At 35.7% G+C, this 24,523-nt stretch overlaps 1 protein-coding gene across 2 annotated transcripts; it reads left to right on the top strand.

Annotated features, from left to right (window-relative positions):
- The first annotated feature begins 1,469 nt into the window (after nucleotides 1-1,469).
- LOC109106057 (beta-1,4-galactosyltransferase 3-like) lies at nucleotides 1,470-24,185 on the top strand. 2 transcript variants are annotated; one of them, XM_042741501.1, is made up of 8 exons: nucleotides 1,470-1,646; nucleotides 7,501-7,603; nucleotides 15,280-16,351; nucleotides 17,169-17,404; nucleotides 19,022-19,209; nucleotides 19,629-19,751; nucleotides 20,809-20,913; nucleotides 21,110-24,185. In XM_042741501.1, exons 3-8 carry the CDS (start codon nucleotides 16,093-16,095, stop codon nucleotides 21,273-21,275), a joined length of 1,077 nt encoding a protein of 358 aa, XP_042597435.1. In that variant the 5' UTR covers nucleotides 1,470-1,646; nucleotides 7,501-7,603; nucleotides 15,280-16,092; the 3' UTR covers nucleotides 21,276-24,185. The 2 variants fall into 2 exon arrangements, with proteins under 2 accessions (XP_042597435.1, XP_018974911.2); XM_019119366.2 differs by lacking the exon at nucleotides 7,501-7,603.
- Nucleotides 24,186-24,523: the final 338 nt, after the last annotated feature.

The raw sequence follows: 24,523 nt of genomic DNA, 5'->3' as shown, positions 1-24,523 counted from the left end.
TCATTCTAAAACAATACAATAATTGGAATACAGATATTTGATAATTACAAAAACAAAATTATGTAATCCAGATTACATATAATTAGTTACTTCCCAGCACTGCATATAAATATAAATCACCTGATGTTTCTGAGAATGCAATTAAACGATGATGACATTCACTCTCCTTGTTTTGATTCACAAGCATTTCAGTCTCCATTTGTATTACTGACTTTTACCACAAGATGGAGTTTGGTAATAAATAAAATGTGCCTAGACCCTCTGAGTGTTGTGCATTGCAGTTCCCCTAACAGTGTCCACAGTGATATACCTTGTGTCTCAGCATATATGATTGCCAACTGTAAAACTAATAGACCCTCCGCTGTCTTGTACATTCAGGTTTGTCTGAAAGACAACAGGTTCAACAGGTCTGGATGGTTTTAGGATAGATCTGTGAAAGATTATCTCTTGTGCCACCTCCTATGCTCCTAACTACGAAACTCTGCTCTTTAATATCACTTATGAAACAGCTTAAATTAGCATTCAGGTGTATTTTAGTAAATGCAATTTAAAAATAATTATCTCACCCAGTTATTTGGAGTAACTGTTCTTTAGGCTAAGTCCTGTTGCACAGCTTTGTTTATTGTATGCTGTCATTTTCATCAGTTTATCAGCTGGCAAGAGTTAATCAGTTACCAGTGAGTATGGTTAGATTATGATCTTACCTGCACTTAATGTCCAAATAATAAGTATGTGTTTTGGACTTCGACTGTGACATTGACTTTGTTTGCACCTTATTTTGACTGACAGGAATGATATTAAATGATCTTTAAATGATTGTATAGATAAATGATTATCTATAGTTCAGATGATGCTCTCAAGTCCACTATATTAATTTGCTGTCATTTTGTCACAGACTAATATGTTTGCTAGTATGTAAAAATGTTTCCACCAATCACCCTGAGTTGACAACAGAAGTTTAAAGATTTTGTTTTGTTGAAAAACATAAAGGATTTACAGGACGAACTCAATTTTGAGGCAATGAAGCGGCTTTCATGCCTGACATGACTGAACTTTAAATTAAAATAAGCGTTGAGTAATGAGGAGCAATGTTATAATTAACGAATTAGGCTATTATATATGATTAATAATATTAATGATTAATTTTTACAAAGATTTTTTTTTAATTATTACAATATATATGCGTCCAAGTTTAAAATATCAATTTTCTAATTTAATGTTGCGAACTACAGTGGGTTGAACTAGTGCTCTTTTGCATTAATTTGCATTGTTTATGGATGAGTAGTAGATTTTATTTGAAACGGAGTTTGTTAGCTAGCCTAAATCAAAGTTTATGACACTTAACACATAGATTTACAAACAGATTTATGCAATTGTGAAATGAAACTTGTGCAATGAAACACCCGAAAAACCCCCCCCCCCCCACCCCCCAGTATCTGCTGATACACAATAAGGAGAAGAGCCCTAATGTGCGCGCACTAGAGCACAGCATAGCAGCGTCAGCGCGAGCGCACATCACTTCCTGTGCATGCTGGGCGCTTTCAACTCCGACAGGACAACCGTCGGAGTCGTCGAAGTCTTATAAATAACCAGGAGTAACGGAATATCTGAGGGAATAGTCCACCAAACTGTCCGAGATTCCTCAGGTGAGTTCTAAAGTCTAACTTTAAGATTTTTCCCCCCTCATTTGGCCTTTGCAGAAGTTTAATTTCCCCACCTTTCGGAGGGTTAGTGAGTGTGTAAGGAGCCCCAGTTGTGCTAGCCGGCTGTAGCTAACCGTAACGTTAAAGGCTCAGCATCGTTTCCTCTCAAGTTGAGGACTAAAACAAACCCCATGTTTATGGGGAAACGGATTATTTTGCGTTTTCGAGGCGCTAGATTGACACCTACAGCATCAGCCTCAGCGGTCATAGTGTGTCATCATCTCCAGCTGTGACTGTTAAACTCAACTAACGCGTCACTGCCACACAGTCTGTGTTTATCTTGATGATGCATCTTCATTGACGTTTTCGCTTTTTTGACAAATGTGCATTCATTTTATTTTCATTTATTTTCATTTCATCACTACAAGACATCGTTGAAATATTATAGTTGCCAATATTTATTTTGTTGTTATTGATGCAAAGTAGTTTTTCAAACTAAACGTCATGTTATTTTAGTTTGTTTTGGATTGTGAAATTATTAGGCTACCTAGAATAGGGACTCTCTTGATCTGCATGACTACATAAATCTTACACGGTAAGACTTTACATAAGATTACATTTGTAAACATTAGTTAAGTATGTTCGTTAACATGAACTAACAATGAAAATGTTTTTAAAGCATTCATCAATCTTAGTTATTATTTTAATGGATCTGAGCTAAAATGAACTACCAACGAATAGTTCTAGTTTTATTAACTAATGTTGAGAAATATATTAATAAATTCTGTAGCAAATGCACTGCTTATTGTTAGTTAATGCATTAACTAATGGGACCTTTTTTAAAGTGTTGCCAAATACATTAAATAAGTTACTTTACCTATGAATACATTAGTTGCTTGTTGGGTGTTATTCTTTAGAAAATCACCAAATTGTGGCATTTAGTGATTGGCCTCATACAACAAAACCTAAAGAACAGCAAAAATAAAACAATAAAAAAATACTGATACTATAAACAATTATATTCATTTATTCACATTATGCATATGTGAAATATGAAATGCATAAATATACCTGTACTACATGCTTGCATATTTACATAAATTGTTTCGTTTAGTTTGCAGCTTTTGATTATTGTCTATTTTAACAGAATAAGATTTAAATATCAGTGTTTATTGAATTATTATTGTGTTTTTAGTAGTAGTCTTAGTAAATATTTTGCATAGTATTTTTGAACTGGTTTCTTTCATCAGGTAAGACTGGTATTCAGTTTCTTAAGATTGCCCAACATAGTGTCAACGAACTTAAAGTAAAACAAACAGGTTCTGCAATTCAGGTCGGATAAACACCTATATCACCTGATAAGAACATTGACGTGTTATCGTAGTACTTGAAGCTGGAGAGGTTTGTGTTTATTATTTGAAAGTGAAAAAAAAGGTGTACCCTTCCCCTAATATCTATTAAGAAGTTTCGTTGTACAATAGATATGTGCCGGTGTTCTGACGATTTGCGCTACCCTGTCAGATCTCGCTACCTTCCATTAAAACAGATAGTAGCATAATTCAATAGCGAAATGTGCTATCTATCGATCAGATTTTGCTTCCAGCATGATATTAATAAGGTGTGAGGCTATATTAACAACCCTAAACCTACCCTTACAGTAGGATAAATACAGTGTTGGTAGCATAATCTGATAGGTAGCTTTATTTATCAGAACACCTGGTATTGGGTAATGCGATATATCACGGTAATGAATGTGCACGATGTGCCTCCTCATACTCGACGCACACGCAGGTTGCCAGATTGACGACACATACGATGGGCTAAACTGGCAGTGGGCGGGTTTCACAAACCAAAACAACTACAGACATTCTGGCCCGGAAAGCACATTTTCAAAGGAGAATAACTGACTGTTGCATTGTTTTTCAGATAAACAAGTATGTTAACTTTGCATGTTTCTTAAATATCTGCAAACATATTATGGTATTTTTTTGCTTTAGTAGAGTCGAAAACTTACATACAGCACCTTTAACATTAGTTAACAAACTGCCGATGAAGAATTCTTCTGATCATTCATTAATCTTAGTTATTCCTGTATTTAATAACACATTAATCGAAAGTTGCAACTGTGTTATTTAATGGGCTAACATGAACTAAGACTTGTATTTTTTTAACAACGATTAATAACTTCTGTAGCAAATGTAGCTATTGCTCATTGTGAATGTTAATGCATTAACTAAGGCTAACTAATGAGGCCTTATTGTAAAGTGATATCTAATAGGTTTTATAGTTCTTTTGCACTTTAATCTGTGTAAAACTTTTGACTTTATACATTTATCTGTACTGCTTTATTGTATTTAAATGTTCAGTTATTTTTGTTATAAGAAAAAAGTTATTAAACATTTTATTCTGTATTATGACAACACTTTTTTTAAACTAAATTGCAACATCGTACTAACACCGTATACCGTGATAAAAGCATAAGCAATTAATCCCAACATGAAAATTTGATACTGGCATATCCCTATTGTACAATATCTGTTTGTGTATGTCAAGCATCTGTGTTCTGGGCCGTTCACCCTGATGGCTTTATTTTCACCTTTTGGCATGCAAATTCATTGTATTTTGCAGTGTGCAAACCTTTAGCGAAAATAATAGGTTGGTTGTTTGCCTTTGGCAGAACGGTTTAGGTAAATTTCTTAGTGGATGGATCAAATTTGGCTATTTAAACACTTCTTGGAAGGCATCATGAAGAGAGAAACTTCTTTGAAGGGTTTTGAATTTCCTTTGAAGATGAAGTAATTTATAGTGTGATAAGGAGGCTTAAGAAACCTTGACTTTTTGTCATCCTTTGTAGGTGATTTATTAACTGCTTAAGGACCAGAAATATTTTTTTAAACCCTGTGTGATTTGGTCATTTGGAAAATAAAATTCTTTGTATTAGCCTTTTAGAGTCATCTTTCAGGTTAGTTCTTAAATGCATTTAGATAAGAAAGTGCTTCCATCTAGTCCTGTTTTACTTATTTCACAGCTATTCCTGATAATAAATTGCTGTGCTTTGTTTTCCTTAGAGAGACTCTGACTCCTTTTTTTTTTTTTTTTTGTTATGGGTTGAAGTTTTAGTCCCCTAGGATCTTATCGCTTGGTTACAGATCTTGTCCTGCTCACTCTATGGGTTTTGCTCTCCCTGTAGCTTTGTGGCGTATAGGGCACAAAGTAGGAACAGCGAAATACAAAATGGGTCAGTGAAAATGTGGTTTTATGTCCGCAGTCTCAGTTTAAACCATCAAGGTCAAAGAAATTATATCCGTTGAGAGTTAATGGATAATTTCTGCTCTATACAGTGGCATTGCAGCAGAGTCGAAGGCAAAATGTTTGCTGGTCTTATAACATTCTAACTTTGAGAAATAGTAAGGGTTTTAGGGTTTGAAAAATATTTGCGGTTCTTTCTGAAGAACTTAATATGTTCCTGACTTTTCTTACTAATATTTGGCATCTGTCAGTAGCAGTTTTTATGTAACAAGGGAATTAACCAACTAGATGCATTTTCCAACTAGTTAGCCCCAGAAGAGTTTGGCTTTGTGTACTTGCTGTCACCATAGTATGGAAGCTGTGCTCTGATGCCTGTTCAATCACTGGATTATGAGATACAGGTTTACTGACTCATCGGAATGTTTTGTATCAAGGCGGTGTCCAACATTTTGCCTTCCCAGGCCCAGGGCTTGACAGTGTGAGCGTTTCGATCGCATTTGTCAGTAAAAGTAGACGTGTGCAAAGTTATTTAGAAGCATTTATGCAAATAAAGTCCCTTATGAAAAAGTTTCATGAAATTTTAATTCAGTTTTAATGAAATTTAAGGTCTTAAATATCTGAAATGGTATAACAAATGTCTTAATTATCATTTTAAGATGTCTTAAATTTGGGGTTTGAAAACGGGAATCACTACAGTATATGAGCGCTGTACAAAGAACACAGTTTCAAAGCAGTTCACAATCAATGAATATCCTGCATTTATTTCAAATGGTCTACAGTCTACTGTTAATGAATTTAGACAATGTTTACTTAATGGTGTTTATATTGTATTATTTTGTAGGTAGTTGTAAGATTGCATATTTTATCTCGGCAATATAAAACATAGGCATTTTAAAACAAGAGTCCTGGTTTATTTTGAACTTGTTTAAAATATATTTACATTTGTTTGCATTTATTCATTTAGCAGACATGACTTAGAAATGAAAAATGGCTGACCTGTAAGCAGGCATCAATGTTTTGAACTTGATGTGAGCCACAAACAATAGGCAGTATAATTAAACGTTGTGCATGATGCATAGTATTTTTTTTCCCCCCCTGGTTATTAATTTTGGTATTTTCTGTCCGGGGCTGCCCTGTCACAGGAAAGAAAGTTTAATAACATAAAATCAAGATATAGGTTTTAGTAGTATCGTCACAATCTGTAAAAAAATATATGTATAAAAAGTTAGAAACAAATATTTCAAAACCTAGTGTACTAGGTAATTTTCATCCAGCCTTGTTGACATGCAGTGTTTTTACTAAACATCTTGTCTATTAAGATGAAGTGTTTTTGGATAAAAAGCAAATGGTGATCATAGTAGTTTGTGGTGAATGAACTTTTTTCATTTTCACTTATGCATTATGATGAATTCTGTTTGATTGTTTCATGTGAGACTTTAGAAACCGCTTTAGTAGGCTGAGTAATAAAGCTGAGGGAAAATATTTCCTGGTACTGTTGCTGTGGGCACAAACTAAATCCTCTAGCATCACAAAGGATTGTCTGCATCGCCATTGACTATTATATGCCCTCCCGGATGAGGATATTGATTTTTTTTTCTCTGATGCATTTGAAACCATAGCTTAGATAAACAACTCTCTTGTTGTTTGTGTATAATTAAGCAAGATTCCATTTTTTGTTGCAGCAAGTCTTTCTGGATATTCCGCATGCTTAGCATTTACTTTCCCTTCAGGTTATGTGCAGAGATGTTATATAAATGCTCTGGATTTGACCGAGTGAAGGTTCTGATAAAAACCAAAGGCCATAGTCCCTAAAGTGTGACCTCTTTCCCTGTAGCTGCTCTGACGCACTTTGAGCTCAGGCCTGTTTTTACCTGTGAAATTGCAAAACCATTTCTGCCCAGCTGTGCCATTGTAAATCTTATTTTATGTTTTACTAATTTTTTTTTTTTTTTACGTTTGTATCTAGAATATGATCAGGAAGTCTTCCTGATTCCATGTACATTTGGTTTTCAGGTATTTCCATCTGTGCTCTTTATGAAAATAATGTGGGATATTGCATTAGACATCCTGGATGAAAGCATCAAGATGCAAATTTCCAAAATCTGCAGATGTAGATGAATGATTGTCTGAGGTAACATTATGTCAAATCAGCACAAATAAAAAAAAAGAATGGTAAAAACAGTATATGTATATTGAAAAAATTTATATTATTTCTGTTATGGCAAAGCTGAATTTTTAGCAACCATTACTCCTGTCTTCACTGTCACGTGATCCCTCAGAAATCTGTTTATTTGGTGCTCAGTAAACATTTCTTATTATTATTACACTTGAAAACAGTTGTGCTGCTTAATGGTTAATGTGCGTTTGCTCGAACTGATTCGCTGAATTCAAAACAGGGACGATAATAGGTGAGCACTAGCCAATGAGATTGCCGTTTGCGCATTAGTTCCACCCACTACCGTAGAACCCGGCAGTTCTTAAAAGCTGAAAAATTTCAAAGGAACTCCGTTATTTTGACAGGAAAATACAACAAAGAATATCGTTTACATGTAGCGTGTCAATTCTGCACGTATATAAGACTCTCTCACTTTCTCTGCTCTCTCCAAAGCGACGGCGAGTCGTGTGCCATTACACTAGAGTTACGGTACGTCAAACACAGGTGCGCTGCGCATCCATTGAGATGAACTGAAAAAAGCACAGATCGCTTGAGGGTGAGTAAAACTGAAGCGCTCAGTCAGTGTGTTCGGCAAGTGAAAATATATCTGGGCTAAACTTATACTTAGCCTCCAACTCACACACTGGCAAGTAAAATCTGAGAATTTATTAGCGATTAGATAATATTAGATATCATTTAGTTGCCTAGAGTGAAGATTTAATCGCATATGCGAGTGCTTTACTCTCAGTGTAGAGGGTTGTTCTGTCCAGAATGGCCATTCACAGCATCCTCTATTACATAGTCTGCCTTTGTAAACGTGTTTGTAAAGTTCTGCCATTTAGGCATTGTGAAGCCACATACTTGCATTGCACAAAGCCTCTGGAAAGCACGGTTTTGTACGCTCTGTGGCTTACTGTACAGATGGTGTGTATTTGAGTGATCTTGTAGGCTTTAGAGGGACATGCTTTGCTGTACATGGACAGATGTTGGTGAATTGGCTGATAGATTGACTGTTGACCTTGTGTGACAGTGAAGCTAGAGAATGAGGGATTGTTTTCTCTTAAGATTTGATTGACAGCAGGCTGTAGGATCCAGGGAATCCAACCCTCTTCTCAGACTCCTTTATTCTTCAACTGGTCTCATAATATAACACATGGAATCCAGATGCTCTGCAGCTCCAGCCAACTTTTTATTTGTCTTGCTGACTTGGCTAAGAATTCTAACCGTTTGAAGCCTCTCAACTTTTATTCTCTCTTCCTTTCTCTTATACTTGCTGTCTTTTAATACTTGTAGATCAGGATGTTGCTTAGTAATTGTCTGGGAATGTTCCTTAACAGATGCTCAAAAATAAGAAATTTTCCTGTATTTTTAACACATTTATATGTATAAACAATTAACCATAAGCTTGTTGTGATTGTTACCTAATCTTTACTGAAATTGTAATAAAATCTACTGATCAGTACTTGTATGATCTAGACAGCAGGGTAGTGGCGACCATTACAAAGCATATACAGTGCCTAGTGAAAGTATTCATACCCCTTCATTTATTTCACGTTTTATGTTGCACAACTGCTTATTAATTTTTTTTCCACATCAGTCTACACTCCATACACCATAATGACAAAGCAAAAACAGAATTGTCACAACTTCATAAATTCTTTAGAAAAAAAAAAGCTTTTCTTCTACTCTGATGAGTGCTTTAGTCCCTGCCACTGAAATACAGCCCCACAGCATTAGCTTGCCCACACTTTACTTTTGGGAAGGTATTCTGCAGGTGATGAGTAGAGCTGGTTTCCTTCAAACATTATTCTTGGAATTGAGGTTCATCAGACCAGAAAATCTTGTTTCTCAAAGTCTGAGGGTCCTTTAGGTGCTTTTTTGCAAATTCCAAGTGTGTTTTCGTGTGTCTTCAATGAGGAGAGGATTGAGTCTGGCCACACCAACATAAAGCCCAGATTGGTGGAGTGTTGCAGTGATGTTTGTCCTTCTCTAGGTTTCTTCCATTTGCATATATGATCATGGAGCTCAATTAGAGTGACCATCAGGTTTTTGGTCACCAGTCTAACCAAGGGCCTTCTCCATCAGTTGCTCAGTTTGGCCAGGAGGCCAGCTCTAGGAAGAGTTCGAGTTGTTCTAAATGTCTTCCATTATGGATAATGGAGGCTACGTGATTCTGTGAACCTCCAATGCAGCAGAATTTTTCTGAAATCTTCTCCAGATCTAAGGTTTGATGCAATCCTGTTTCTGAGCTTTACAGGTAGATCTTTTGACCTCAGGGCTTGGTTTCATCTGATATGCATTTTCAGCTGTCAGACCTTCTATTAACTAATTTGCGCCTTTTCAAATCATACCCATTCAATTGAATTTGCCACAGGTGAACTTCACTTGAAGTGTAGTAACATTTTCAAGCAATATGAATGCTCCTGAGCTAAATTTCAACTGTCCCGGATATTTGAATACTTATGCAATGGAATCATTTAAGTTTTTTTTTATTTTTAATAAATTTGCAAAGATGTTAAAAGCCTGTTTTTTGTTTTGCCATTATGCTGTATGGAGTGTAGAATGATGTGGGGAAAAAAAGTAATTTAAAGCAATTTAACATAAGGCTGCAACATAACAAAATGTGAACAAAATGGAGGGGTATGAATACTTTCGCAAGGCACTGTATATTTTATTTGCTATAAGCTTATATGAACATATTTTGTACAATATTTATTTACTCAATATTCATTCATATTCAAATATATGAATAACACGTGCACTTTCCATTTGCCAGTTCTGTTTGAGTTTACAATAGGCACTAAGCAGAATGACCACTTCTGTCAATTAGCCAAACAAGCACAGTTATCCGTCTTAAAATGGCCAATTTTTCAATTGTTACACAAAGAATCATCTTGTTTAACAATCTAAAAGGTATTTGAGTGAAGTGGACTTCACTGGCCTTTCTGACACAGTTTTCCACTCTCCATGGAGACATTAGATGCTAGCGCAGATGCAATCTCATTATTCAGTTGAGCCAGACTGTTGGTGCCTCATGTAAGTGTCATGCAGTTTCTCACTTCTCTCTCTGCTGCACTGCTGAGCAAAGCCACACGAGTCACCACAGGCATCGCAGCAGGAAAGATCTCTCTGTATATTTATGTCAATGCACTTTATATTTACCCATTCATGTCCCATTCTTCTCAGTTTGTCAGTGGGCTATGTAGTGTATGCACATAAAAATAAGGCCTCAGGCACAATACATTGTGCCAATTGTAACCCTATGCATATAGATGCACGCTTGCTGCCATGTGAGGAAGGAGAGTGAAAGGAAGAAGACAGTCATGCCAGTGCTGTCCCTTTGAATCCAAAGTGCAAGGGGGACAGGGGTGGGGTGGGGACATGTGCACTGGCAAGGCAAGAAAAGGACACAATATTCTCATTCCATCTCTGTCCTATCTTAATATTGGTTGCTTCCTCTTGTCTTCATGTGGGTCAGTAAGACTACTTTGTTCCAGTCCAGTGGCCACAGACCTGCTACGCTTGACTTAGCATTAGTGTCCCTTGCCAGAAGGCTTTTTGATCTTGAGTGCCTCTACAATAGATTTTTCAATTAATATTTTGGTTGATTAGTGCAACAGAGATAATCAGATTTGAGTTGAGTTCAAATATAGGGACTTACATGGATCAAATATGGTGATTTTGATAAAGCATCACTTTTAAAGCAACATTCTTGTTATTTTTCAGTTCAGTGTGTATTTACCACATCTGGCGTACTGTCATTTACTACAGATAAAAATGCTGACTTGTGCTGCATTTTATAATTGAATTTGAAATGTGTTTTGCAGAACATCCAGTGCCTTGAAATCCTATTTTACTTTTACTTTAGTTGTTTGCAAGTTTCAGACTAAATTGAATATGATGTTTACTGTCTCTGCTATGGAATTCTAATAATAAATTTATCCACCTTATTTCTACTGTAAGAGCAGACTTTAAGTAAATTTAATGAACCGGAAGAAAACGGCTTACTTCCATGTTGAAAAATAAGGTGGGTAGATGAAGCTGATCAAAAAACAGCAGTTTGAATTATTATAATGAATCCTTCACTAAATGATTCAGCAGTTACTGTGTAAATATAGTGATCTGACATCCTAAACTGAAAATTATCATTACTTTATTTTAGTTTTGTATACTCGTATGTCTTGAGATCATATCGATGTCATTCCTGACCATCCTTTTGTCAATGTGTAGTTACAGACACAAAGGTTAGTTTCAGGTTCTCCTGACCCAGATTGGATGTAGGCCTATTTCTAAGAGACACACAAAGATGTAACTTCTCTTTTAAAAAAGAAAAATTTGGAAACACTTGGAGAGTGTATTGTGCTGACGGTCAAAAATATTTCACCATCCTGATCCATTTTTAGAAGTGATTGTCTGTGGTAATCAAAATTTTGCACATGTAGTACATAGATATGAAGTAGAAAGTAGAGGAAAAGAAAAACTTTTAATGTCCATCCTAATGGGTTGAGACAGAATGTGCATGTTAGTCAGCACAAAGCCAAGCCTCATGCTTTCTGACCTCATTTAAGAGAAAGTGGAAAGATGTCTTTAAAGCATCTCCGCCAGCTTTTCCCTTGACGCCTCTCTTTTTGGCCTCCTCTCTGTGATTTGTCAGAAGGATCGGCTGAAAATGAGATTAATAAGAGATGACGCTTCTCCTCACTCGTCGCCTCATCTTCTGTTCATGCCAATCCACCAATCCCTGCGCTATTCCCCAGATTAGGATTACTGGCCTGTGAGTGGTAGTTTTAATGAGCTGTAATTGATTTGTAAGCACAGATCCACCAGAGTGTGACAGGCAGATTAAATGAAGCTTGTTTGAAGCCCCAGGTCACTTTTTCTAGCGAGTGATCCTTGTGGTGGTGGGACAGAATTCCCAGCAGGGGCGATGTGTCTTTCAGGACCGATCTTACAGAGTTCCTGCCTTCCCGCTGAGGGTATTTGCCTCCTTCCCCTTGGACAAGGCCTGTGTCTGGGAAGTCAGCCATGTTGGAACCAAGTGCAGGCTTTATTCATCTGGACACATTTTAGAGGAATGGAAGGGGGAGTGACACAAGCTGGTAGTGTTTGCTCACCAAGGGTTGTACATAGGGTCCAAACTTTTTGCCACACCTGCAATTGGCAAATGAGTTGAGGAAATTTACTGGCCAAAGTGTTTTTTCTTTTAATAATAATAATAATAATAATAATAATAATAATAATAATAATAATAATAATAATATCTTTCTTTCTTTATGTATTTTATAATGTACTGTTCAAAACTTTTGGGCCAGTAAGATTTATGTTTTTGAAAGAACAGATTTATATTCATCAAAGCTGCATTTATTTGATAAAAAATATTGGCATACTGTGAAATATTCATTAATTAAAAAAAATTCCTATTATTTAAATATATTTTTCATTTTTTTCTTTAATGGAAAACCTGAATTTTCACATGGTCCATCAGAAATCATTCTAATATGCTGATTTAGTGATTAGAAACATTTTTAATATTATCAGTGTTGAAAACAGTTGTGCTTCTTGATATTTTTGTGGAAAATGTGATACATACTTTTCAATATTAAAATTATATTTATTATTTAACTTTAAAATGTAATTTTTTTTATTTAACATAAAATTGATTTACTGTTATTTTTGGTAAATTTAATGCATCCTTGCTGAATTAAAGTATCAATTTATTTATGTGTATGTTGTAGGGGTTACACAGACTAGTCGAGTAGTCGAGTGATCGACTACTTTAACCACTAGTCGGCGCTGTCGGAAACAATCGACTACTCGAGCGTGCATTAACCACAGTTTGCCTACAACGCAAATTATAGGATTATAATATTGCGTGTAGATGTTACTTTCTATCGCTTTCTCTATGTTACATGTAAAATTAAAATATGTAATTTAATAATTAGGGGTGTGCCCGAGGCCGAATACCTTATTCGGAATGGCACGGATAATGGCTTCAAAAACGAATAGAGGATAAAGAATAATTCTGCCTAAATATTTGGCTGAGGCTGTCACACTCTGCTGTTTGCTAGATAACAACTGAGCCAGGGGATCAGCGCAATATTATACACAGGCCTCTAAAGTCACGCAATAATGAGTGTGTGAAGTGAATGAATATAAACTTTATGAACGAAAAAGCGCAAATCAAACACCGCATTGATGTTGCCTCTCTGTGCATCTCTTAGAAATCAGAGCTTGGCGAGAGTCTTATCACTTTTAATAATACATCATACACGGTCTATTATTTGTATATATTTAAAAGGCAATGATTTAAACCGTAGGCTACGATACATGATACATGAATGAATGGAATAACACAGCGCGCTCACCAATCAAACAGCCGCTTTGCGCGCCTCAGTCTCTCAAAATCCAAACCAGTTCTCTCTCTTAAAAGTAGGCTAATAATCAGCTTAGATGCAGATAGATTTTCTATGTTTGCTTCTTTATCTTTTGCTGGTTTGCGTGGCCCACGCACATTTGTTTAGTAAGTTTAAAAAGACTCGCTTAGAGAATTCTGCGTAATGAAAATGTGCGCCTTGAGTTCATTCAGTCGTGTTCAAATGATCACTAAATGTCTGTCGTGACATCTCTGCTTATATGATTAATTTATTTTTTAGAAAAATGAATAATTATTTTACTTTAACGCAGCATGTTTGTTCAGTGATAACTACGGGAAAAAAAGATAGTCATAACGGTCTTAAGTAACTGTACGACACCTGGTTTTATCCGAAAACAGATACTAATAATTTGTTACAGATACAAATACTGGTTACATGAAGATTAAAATATGTAATGTCATAATTATAAAGTTTTGACAGTTAACGTATGTTATGTAATTGTTGCATTAGGCTATTAATTAATTAGTTAATTAATAAACGTTTATTGATAAAAAACTATTTAATGGCTATTCATTTACAGTAGCATGAACCACGAGTAGTCGAGTAACTCGAGTATTTTTTAAATAAGTAATCGACTAGCAGAAATCAGTAGTCGTGCAACCCCTAGTATGTTGTCTATATATAGGGCTGCACGATTAATCAAATGCGGTTGTCATGAATATCTTGTCAGTAAAGCTGGTTCTGTGATTAGTAGTAAATCTCCATCACCTGCTTTCAGATGGAGCAGCATTTACTACACAGAGCCATAGTTCTCTGACAAGCTACGATATAATCGTACGATTATGAAATCGAAGAAATCATTTGCGATAATGACAGCTGTTTGTGTAGCTTTTTGGTGAACTACGGCTCTGTGTAGTAAATGCTGCTCCACCTGAAAGCACGTAAAAAAAAAAAAAATACCACAGTTAATAACATGTTTTTACTTCAAACTCACTTCATAACTTCAGCCGTGTATTTTTAAATAAATCCTTCTGTGAGATAATGTGGCTTTTTACACAGAATAAGGCAATCAACATATTTCATAGTATTCTAAGCAGTGATAAATGTTGATTAGCATTTCATTATTATAATTGAAAATTATAATAAGAAGATCTCAGATAAACCATATATTGCTGTAGTCATGTGTTTATTAGTCACGTTGAATCAATGAAAGCATTTAAATCTTCTGTTTATTCAGCACGGATTTGTTCTGCGGGCGTATTTGGGGTTTCAGTGCAAAAGCGCCCTCTGGCCTTCGGATGGAGATTTACTACTGATCACAGAACCGTGCTTCACTAAAAGATACACATGACAATTGCAGCTTCTGTCTAATCGCGATTTCTTTTCATCGTGCAGCCCATATATATTAGTGCTGTCAAATGATTAATCGCGATTAATCACATCCAAAATAAAAGTTTTTGTTTACATAATATATGTGTGCATATTGCATATTTACTATTTAGCCTATATATATAAATACACACACATACAGCATATATTATGAAAATATTTACATCTATTTACATGTGTATATATTTATATACATATCATTTATATAATTTATGTAAATATATTTAATATAAAAACGTTACACTTTTTTTTTAAACATGTTTGTGTATTTATATATACATAATAAATATACACAGCACACACACATATATTATGTAAACAAAAGCTTTTCTTTAGAATGCGATTAATCGCGATTAGTTTTGACAGCACTATTATATACAGAATGGAATATGGAAGGAAATAAACAAACTAAACATATTGCAAAGCCTCTGTTCTGGGTCACTCCTCACATCTCCTCCTTTGTTTTCAGACTCTGACTCCTGTCATTGGACCAGCTGGCGTTGGACAGGGTGTTGGACCCTCCCCCTGCACGAGGACAGAATGAGACAATAGCTGGGGGTGTTGGATATCATCCCTCCCCCCCTCCTCTTTGTTTCCCCCTCCTACATATCCAAGAAGCATATCCATACTCACTATCTCACACCAACACACTACAAAACAATACCTTGGACCTCTGTGGCTCCCACTCTTTACTTTGTAGTGACCATGAGACTTTTAGAGGACTGTTGCTGTTGAGAACTTTCTGGGAATAAAACCTGTTTCCTTTCAGCCAGTGGACACATCCTTCCAGATCCTAGGGCTTTGGTGGAGCTTGATGGAAGCTCAGTAGATCACTGAATCATGAAAACACCAGAGGACCACTGGGAGTTTCCATTTGGAGTTGTATATTAATAGGCTGAAAGACTGCCAGTGAGCAAAGCAAATCTAATTCAACCTGCAGCAGTCCTGAACGTCTGTTAGAATAAATGATACCTCTCCTTAGCCCTTTCATCCATCATATCTGAAGTGCCTTGTGTTTCATCGAACTGTTTACATCTACTCCACATATCTGATCCATCTGCCAATCCTTGAAACAATTGATTTGTTGACATATCCAGCCTTTCATATCTGTTTAACTTGTTTCTTCTCTTTGCATGCAAGTAAAACTTTGTGGTATCTGAGATACGAGGAATGAGACCATCGTAGAGTCCAGTTCCTTAAACTTATCCAACCTAAACACACCAAGACTGTTCATCTGACTCTCAAACGTGGGGCACTGCTTCCACTGAACAGCTCTGTCACCATGTACACGCTGCAGTCCAAATGGCGCTACCTAATCATGTTCTTGGGCGTCCAGTTAGTGGTCATGGCTCTTCTCTCTAGAGAGGGCTACCAGAAAAGAGTGTCATATTTTTTCCGGATATTCCGTAAGACGGATTCTACGTCGGGACACACAATTGGTGGACACAACCACACGGATGTTTATGCCAACCTCTCCCTTTTGGGCCATGCTCTTCATAAAGATGACATGCCCTACTGCCCCAAGCAGTCTCCTTTGATTGGTGAGTTTGATAGCTCGCTCAGAAGTGTGTTATTAAATCTCTGATCCCTCTCACTGTTGGGAATATTATATCAGTATGTTAACCATTACAAACAGTACCTGGGAGTTCTTTCTTTTAAGATTTTTTTTTTAAAATGAAAACAAAGTAAAAAAGTAGTGTGTGTGTGTGTGTGTGTATGAATATGTGTATGTGTGTGGGTATATATATATATATATATATATATATATATATATATATATATATATATATATATAATATATATATATATATATTATTATTATATAGTTATTATTTATTATTAGTTGATTAATTTGTTATTATTATTATTATTCTTTTTTTTATATATTTTATGACTTCCAGTTTCCTGCGTTCTTCCCCTCACTCACAAAAAATACTGGAAATGTGCTGAAAAAGTCAGTGACCAAAAGCTATAGGAACCCTGTAAATAATTAAAAGGGTTTGTCATGGATAGCATATCAAATCTGGGTTTAGTCAGGGATAACTAATCTATGTTTTTCAGTACATCATCACCATTACTGTATTAGAAAGATACTGAAATTAGATTAAAAACCAAAATGAGAGGCTATAAATACTTTCTTCTATAAACCATAATAGTTTCTGCAAAAATATACAGTCCAGTCATGCCAGCACTAATGAAACCACTTTGCAGTTCGATAGCCTTTGGTTCAAAATAAATATGTGTGAATCACCTATAATGTTTCCTCTTTTGAGAGTTTTTAGGCTTTTCTAAATCAAAGTCAAATGCTTTAACCTCATCCAGCAAATATTCCTGTTCACACTCTTTTCTTATATTCAGGTGGACCAATTCATGTCACATTCCCCTCTGGGCTTACGTTTGCCGAGGTGGAGAGGAAGAATCCACTTGTTGTCCGTGGAGGGCGCTATAGGCCGCCAAACTGTGAGGCTCGCCATCGCACTGCAATTATCATTCCCCACAGAAATAGGGAGCAACACCTCAAGTTCCTCCTCTACTATCTGCATCCCTTCCTACAGCGTCAGCAGCTCAACTATGGCATCTATATCATTCACCAGGTGCGTCTACAGCCTGTTATTGTTGTGATTTAATTTGGTGATTCAGAAATCACTTCAACTTAAATCTTTTTGTTTCACTGAAAAAATATGTACAGTTTATAAATATTTCTCGCTGGTCAAGGAATTGCATTTTGACTCCAAGTAGACGGTCTCACAGTGAAATGACAGCAAATATTACAAGTTTGGTCTTCATAATAATTTTGCCACTTATAGTAGAGATGACAATGAAAAAAAAAAAAAAGACACCTTCTAGTTAAGCTGCTATAAGTACATTTTCCAAGAAAAATGGGAAATCACATGTTTTTCGTAGAAGGTTTGTATTTCTGTCATTTGATTCGCTCGTTTCAATAAAGGTCAGACTATCATTCTTACATTAAACCCTAGATTAATCCATACATTATATCTATTTTATTTGGTTGCCAAAGCAAGTTTCATTCTCAATTGGCACCTTGTGAGTGTTAATTTTAGACCGTGCTCTCACAGTTTCATGTTGTACAAAGATGTATTTGTTGCTTGGTTACATATTAAATATGCAGCGCTGTTATAGTACAACTAAACTGTGCCTCCTGCTGTTTCCTGTCAGAGCCAGTTGTAATCACTTTATCCTGTTATAGCTGTCGATCTAGATGCAAACCTGTACATCTCGCTCTGACAGGTCAATCGCTGGTCATCGTTTGCTCTCCCCTCCAGCTGGTCTCTCATTTTAGTGAAGAAAAATGATCCTAATACAACAGTGTGCCAGATTCAGATCTGTTTTCCTGGGCTATATTGTCTGGTTTTATTATTGTTGGTTTCCTGGGTTAATACAGTTTTATGTAGGATTATAGATGTACGGCATGAAATTTCTGCAGAGTTTTGAGTTGCTTTGTTTTTGCTCAGATTTGTTTTTGCTGAATTGTTAAACTCGGTGAGATTGAAATCCTACTTTTATTTGGTTATAGTTTTTATGATGTTGTTATAGTTCAATAAAAATTATTAAACATTATTATACTGTTATCCGCCAAGGATTCATTAAATTGATCAAAAGTAAAGTTAACTAGATTGTGTAAAACAAATCCGAAAACGTTTTTTATTTTAATTTAGTTTCATTTGATTTACTAAAATAACTAAAGCTAAAACTGAAATAAACAAAAACTAATAAAAACAACTAAACTACTAAAACTTTAAGCAAAATGAAAATTAAAACATAAAATATCAAAAGAAAAAAAAAACTAAATATTAACAAAAACTACAATGGAATGTCAATAATATTGAAATAACAATTTCAATAATTTTTTAAAATTTTTCACACAAATGCTGTTCTACAAAATGCTTCTTGCTTATGTTCCTGATTTTGATATTCCCGCTTCTCGTCAATAGGCCAAGGATTAGACTGTAATCCTTATTAATCTGCTCTCTGAAAATCCTGAATGTTATAGATTCAGCCCATTTTTATGAGTTTAAATGCATATACAGCCTGCACAGCTGCATTTGTATGCTTTGTTTTTTCAGTATTTGTGTAACTGGATTTATATGGACTCATTTGTTTTTTACAGACACTTAATAATAGCTTAAATCAGTACGCTCAGTTCTTGCCATTATGAATTGTTCAATAATAATAGCGGTCTGTGTGTGTAGGCTGGTAATTACACCTTTAACCGTGCAAAGCTGATGAACGTGGGATTTCGTGAAGCCATGAGGGACGAGGACTGGGACTGCCTCTTCTTTCATGATGTGGACCTTATTCCAGAGGATGACCGCAACACCTATGTCTGCGACACTCATCCCAAGCACGCTGCCATTGCCATGGACAAATTTGGCTACAAGTCAGTGTTCTTCACGCTCTCCAGCTGCATTTCATTTGACTTCATGTCTGCATTTCACACCTGCACACAGATTATGCAAATATACATGACTGACTATCAGATCAATTTACAGTCCATGTAAACATTTGTGGGGAAAAAATATTTGTAAGCTCCATTTTGTCTACACTAAAAATTAAATAATATTTTAATGGATTAATAGCAAAAATGAATGATGGCATAAGAAGCTTCCAAGAAAGATTTTTTTACTGTAATTTTTAAACAACAAAAGGGCGAAATCTGTAATAAAAATAAACTCATGTAACAATAAAATGTTTATAGTCGAATAAACACTCATAAAACAAAATGCAATATGTAAATGAAGTGACTAAAAGCTTGACGTTTTATATTGTTGTGCATTTCTCCTTCTGGTTATCACTCAGGTTGCCTTATAAGATGTATTTTGGAGGAGTGTCGGCTCTGACCCCTGTTCAGTACCTCAAGATGAATGGTTTCCCAAACAATTACTGGGGCTGGGGTGGTGAGGATGATGACATCGGTGTCCGGTGAGTGAGCAGGGGTGGATCTTGGATTTATTTGTTTTGAGGGATTGAGTGTGTGCATAGATGATTTTGTGTGTGTGCGCATTAATTGGAGGGTCTGTGTGGGAGGAGATCTGTCTTTGTGACGCAGCTGGATATGAACCACCTGTCTTTTCCAGCTTCTCTAGTTCAAAGCTAGAGAGTCCACATCTGACAGTGTGTTCCCGTCTGCTTTATAGAGGTGGATAGTTGAGTCATGGCTCACAAGCTTGGCCACATGCAAAGGATCAAATATATGAAATATATTAAATGTAATGTATAGTTATTCTGTCCATATAAAATTAATTGAAATCCATAGAAATTTTAGTAAATGTATAATTAACTTGGAAAGCAAAGTTTGTCAAAACAGACTTAAAATGATGACAAAGTTTAAAAAGCTTGTTTTTAATGACACTAATAGAATTTAGCTTATATATACTTTGAATGTGTATATATCTGCAAGATTCTTTTTTATCCTAAGTCTTTATTGCTCATCAAAACTCATCATTTATTTAATTTAATTTATTCGATAATGGCAAAGCTGAATTTTCTGAATCATAACTCAAGTCTTCAGAGTCACATGATCCTTCAGAAATCACAGTTGTGCTGCTTAATTTTTGTGGAAACTGGGATATGAATGTCTTTACCTTCACTTTTCAGCAATTTTATGCGTCCTTGCTAAATAAAAGTATTAATTAAAAAAAGAAAAAAAAAAAAAAAGAGAAAAGAAAGAATTCTTACTGACAACAAACTTTTGGATGGAAGTGCATTTGATCATATTTACTAAATTAACTTTTGTGGACCAGAGTGAAAGAACGCCCCATTTCCCAGAATGCACGTGCTAAATTTTGTTGTATAAAATTCAGTAAATTCCTTCTGTTGCAATTCTGATTCAAATTACAATGCAGCTTCCTGTAAGGTGTGTCTAATAGAAATAAATTCACTCATTAATTGAATTGGAACCAGTTTCTCGAATTTCCTATCCTGAGTGTCTCCGTACAATTTTTTTTGCCACACTGTCTAAATTTCTTCATCTTCTCAGGGTCTCACTCGGAGGAATGCTGATCAGTCGTCCATCTCTAAAAGTGGGCCGATATAAGATGATCAAACACAAGCATGACAAAGGCAATGAAGTGAATCCCAAAAGGTACAATTGCCTTATGACCATCTGATAAATCGCTTTCAAACCAAGCAGCTTTCTGTTGAAAAATCAGCATTTGGAAACCTTTTGTCCTAATGAGAAATCCCCAATTTCCTTAACTATTAAATAGGATTTTTTTTCTTTAATATGATGACATCATCTCCTAGTACTTCCTCCGTTCAAGCTGTTTCCTCTCATCCAGGTTTAACATGTTGGCTAAGACCCGGCATACATGGAAAGAAGATGGCATGAATACGGTGGAGTATGAGATCGTATCCCGGGATTACCAGCCGCTTTACACCAACATCACGGTCAACATTGGCACTGAGGCAGGGCTGCACCCGACCAAAAAAAAGCCTGCTTCATAGTTGACTCCCAGCATTCTTGTGGATCCCAGAGGCACAATTCTTAATGTCAGTGCCTCACTGCCTGCAGACCACTTCACCCACATGCACATGGCCAGTGAATTCAAGGGACATCATGCCTTTACTGCACCACACACCTTCTGTTTCCTCTGTAACAGCTGTGCCATCTAGTGGTCCCATGATTCTCTGTCCTTTCTCCCTCTCTTTTTCTCCAAAGTTAAACATTCTGATCCTGTGCTCACTGGTTCACTTTATCAGTCAGGATGCTGCAGAAACTTCATCAGCTGGTCCACACACTGACCACTTTGCAGACTCCGTGACAGGCCACTCTTCTGGAAGGATGTGCTTCCTGACAGACAGACTCTTCATCTATCCATTTAAAAACCTATGTTGCCTTAGAATCAAGCTGCGCTCTCTCCTTACATTTCTTTCATGATGACTGAAGCATAGCTTCAGTCGCCTGTGTTTGATGTGTCGCACTGGGAGAGGCAGAGTCTTAGGGAGGGGTAAAATTCATTTTTTTGCCACGTGATGGAAACAGTGAAGCAGGCCGATGTACTACATAAGCAACATTGTTTGCTGCACTACTCTGTGAGTTTGGTGCATTTCCTGTTCGGTAAATTAGTACTTTTGATGTACTGTATGTACTCGTATTGTTATACAGGCAGGTGGATTGATATTTTATAAATCTTCCAGTTCAAGTATTTCAGTCAGAACCGGCCATTTTGGTAGTAATAACCACTTTACATATACAGATGTTCTCATTTTTTCTTTTTTTTTTCTTTTTTATTCCCGAATTGTCTTTGGTTGTCTTAGTAATAACGTTGGCTTTTATAATCAACGTGTTGCCTCTTATTTCAATGAATCACTCCACACATTGTATTTTATCTGCATGATTTTTCTGTTTGTTTATTTTTTTATGATTGGCTGGTTATGTGCGGTTTGCTTTGGATTAGCAATAGGCTTGTTGAATGTAGCTACATCTCCTTTTGGTGGATGCCACGTTAGTGAACAGCGCATCTTGTTGTGTCCATTTGTTTGGCTTCGTGAGAAGTCTTTGTCCCATATTCCCATTTTGAGTCCAACATTTGTTTATTCAAAAAGAAGATTGCCTAAAAATACACCTTGTTAACGGAAACCTTTTTAAAAGAACTTCAACCTCATTAAAACACAAGCGTAAATTGTTCGTAAAAACATTTTTAAGTAAATTGCCCTATTGAATTAAATGCTCTAAGAACATCTGTAAAATAATTTTTACATACTTTGTTGCTTTGATTCAAATATGCTAACGTTTGTGAAACCATTTTTACATGTTTGCTTTGAATCAAATGCGCTAACATTTGTAAAACCATTCTTATGTAAATTGTTGCATGAAGTATAATTAAATGCTAACATTCGTAAAACCATTTTTAGATAAAATTGTTGCGGTGGATTGCGATAAGATTCGTAAAACCATTTTTAGATAAATTGTTAAATTTGAATTGAATGATCCAATATTTGTGAATTTGTTCTTGTGTAAATTGGAATTAATGAATCAAATGTGCAATCAGTTGTAAACCATTATTGTGTACGGTGCTGCATTAAATTAAATGCGCTAATGCTCACAAACCATTCTTGCATTGAATGGGCTAACATCCATAAACATTTTTATGTAAGTTGTTGCTTTCAGTTGAACGTGCTAATATTTGTAAAACCATTCTTTCATATATTGCTGTAATGAATTGAAATAATTCTAAATAGAAACTGCTGCAATAAATTAATGCACTACGGTTCATAATCCGTTCTTAAGAAAATTGTTGCATCCAGTCAAATGCGTTAATATTTGTAAAATCATTCTTGCATAATTGTGTGTGCTAATAATCATAAAACAGTTCCATTCATTGCAACAATTTACATTGGAATGGTTACGAACAATTTTGCTTATGGTTGGTGACTGACACAGATGACAAAAGAAATTGTTTTGGTATGTTTCAGACATGTCATATTTAAAAATGCAAAACTTGTGAATTTGGAGAAGTATCAGTGCTGAAATTTAGATTGAATCAAGGCCTCAACTGGGTAATGTTAACCTTGTTTGCCATGCCTGGTTCCTGTCTAACCTCTAAACGTCTTCTACATAGTTCAGTCCCTTAGTGACTCTCTGACAGTCCACACCAGATACGCGAATGCTTCTGACAGAACTGTGCATGTGTGGATACACATTTGTGATACTAAGAGAAATAGATGATACGTTGTTTTTCGAATGCTGCTGTTCTCTGTGTGAATGTGAAAGGTGCAGGTGTCACTCTCCTCTTTACTAGTTTGTATGCTGTTGGGAGCTTGTGATGGATCATTTAAAAAAATGGTGTTGGGTCATTGAAGGAAGTCATCGGATGTCATTGAGGCAGAGATACCAAAAAATTCATGATTTTTTAAGCTAGCATGTTTTATTTTCTTTTTCCTTAACAGTAGTAGTCTTTTTTTTCTGAATTATGAAAGTTTAATGTGGTCGTTAATGGTCAGGTTAATTAAATCTGTCCATTACACAAGTCTGTTGACTCATATTGATTATCACCTGAGTGTAATGACTAAACACTTTTGATTTGAGTTATTTTAGGATGTAAGGGGTGACTCGAGATCTTTATTCTTCACTTTGAGAATTTATATTTGATAATTATTCACAATACCATGATAGAAGGTACTTAGAAAACTCTGTTGTTCAGCCATGAATGATATAGTTTGATATGTACAGATGACAGTCTACACACTACTCAGGTGGGGTGATGGATCCGATCTGTCTAAATGTGCCTTATCGGGCAAATCTGGAGTTCTTCAGTGGGCAGTGCTCTGAACACAGGGCATTTGTTTCTCTTTAAGAAGTCTGCACAATACTCAGCGGCCTTATGATGATTTAATAAAAGAAATGTTAATGTACTACACGTCTCGTGTGTTTTGTGACTGGTGTGTTCTTTAGAGATTTGTGGATGTCTTATTTTATAAGACCTCGTTGATTTTTTATTTTTTTTTAATAACAAGACAGTTACAGTTCCTTTGCTTTTGAGATATCACCGGCCATTAGAAAACCTATATCAGTTGACCTCTATAAATGCCTCTATAAACCTTGTCGTAAGGGGAAATCATTTAACAGCCAACAAGAACTAACAATATTTATCTCTCTTAAAGGAATAATTGAACCAAAAATTAAAATTTGCTGAAAATGTTCTCATCCTCAGGTCATCTATGTTTTTGGTCATCAGAAGAGATTTGGAGAA

This window comes from Cyprinus carpio, chromosome B16, assembly GCF_018340385.1.
Source record: "Cyprinus carpio isolate SPL01 chromosome B16, ASM1834038v1, whole genome shotgun sequence".
NCBI lineage: Eukaryota > Metazoa > Chordata > Actinopteri > Cypriniformes > Cyprinidae > Cyprinus > Cyprinus carpio.
The sequence above is the reverse complement of the archived record's forward strand: the minus strand, read 5'-3'. Positions and strand labels throughout refer to the sequence as shown.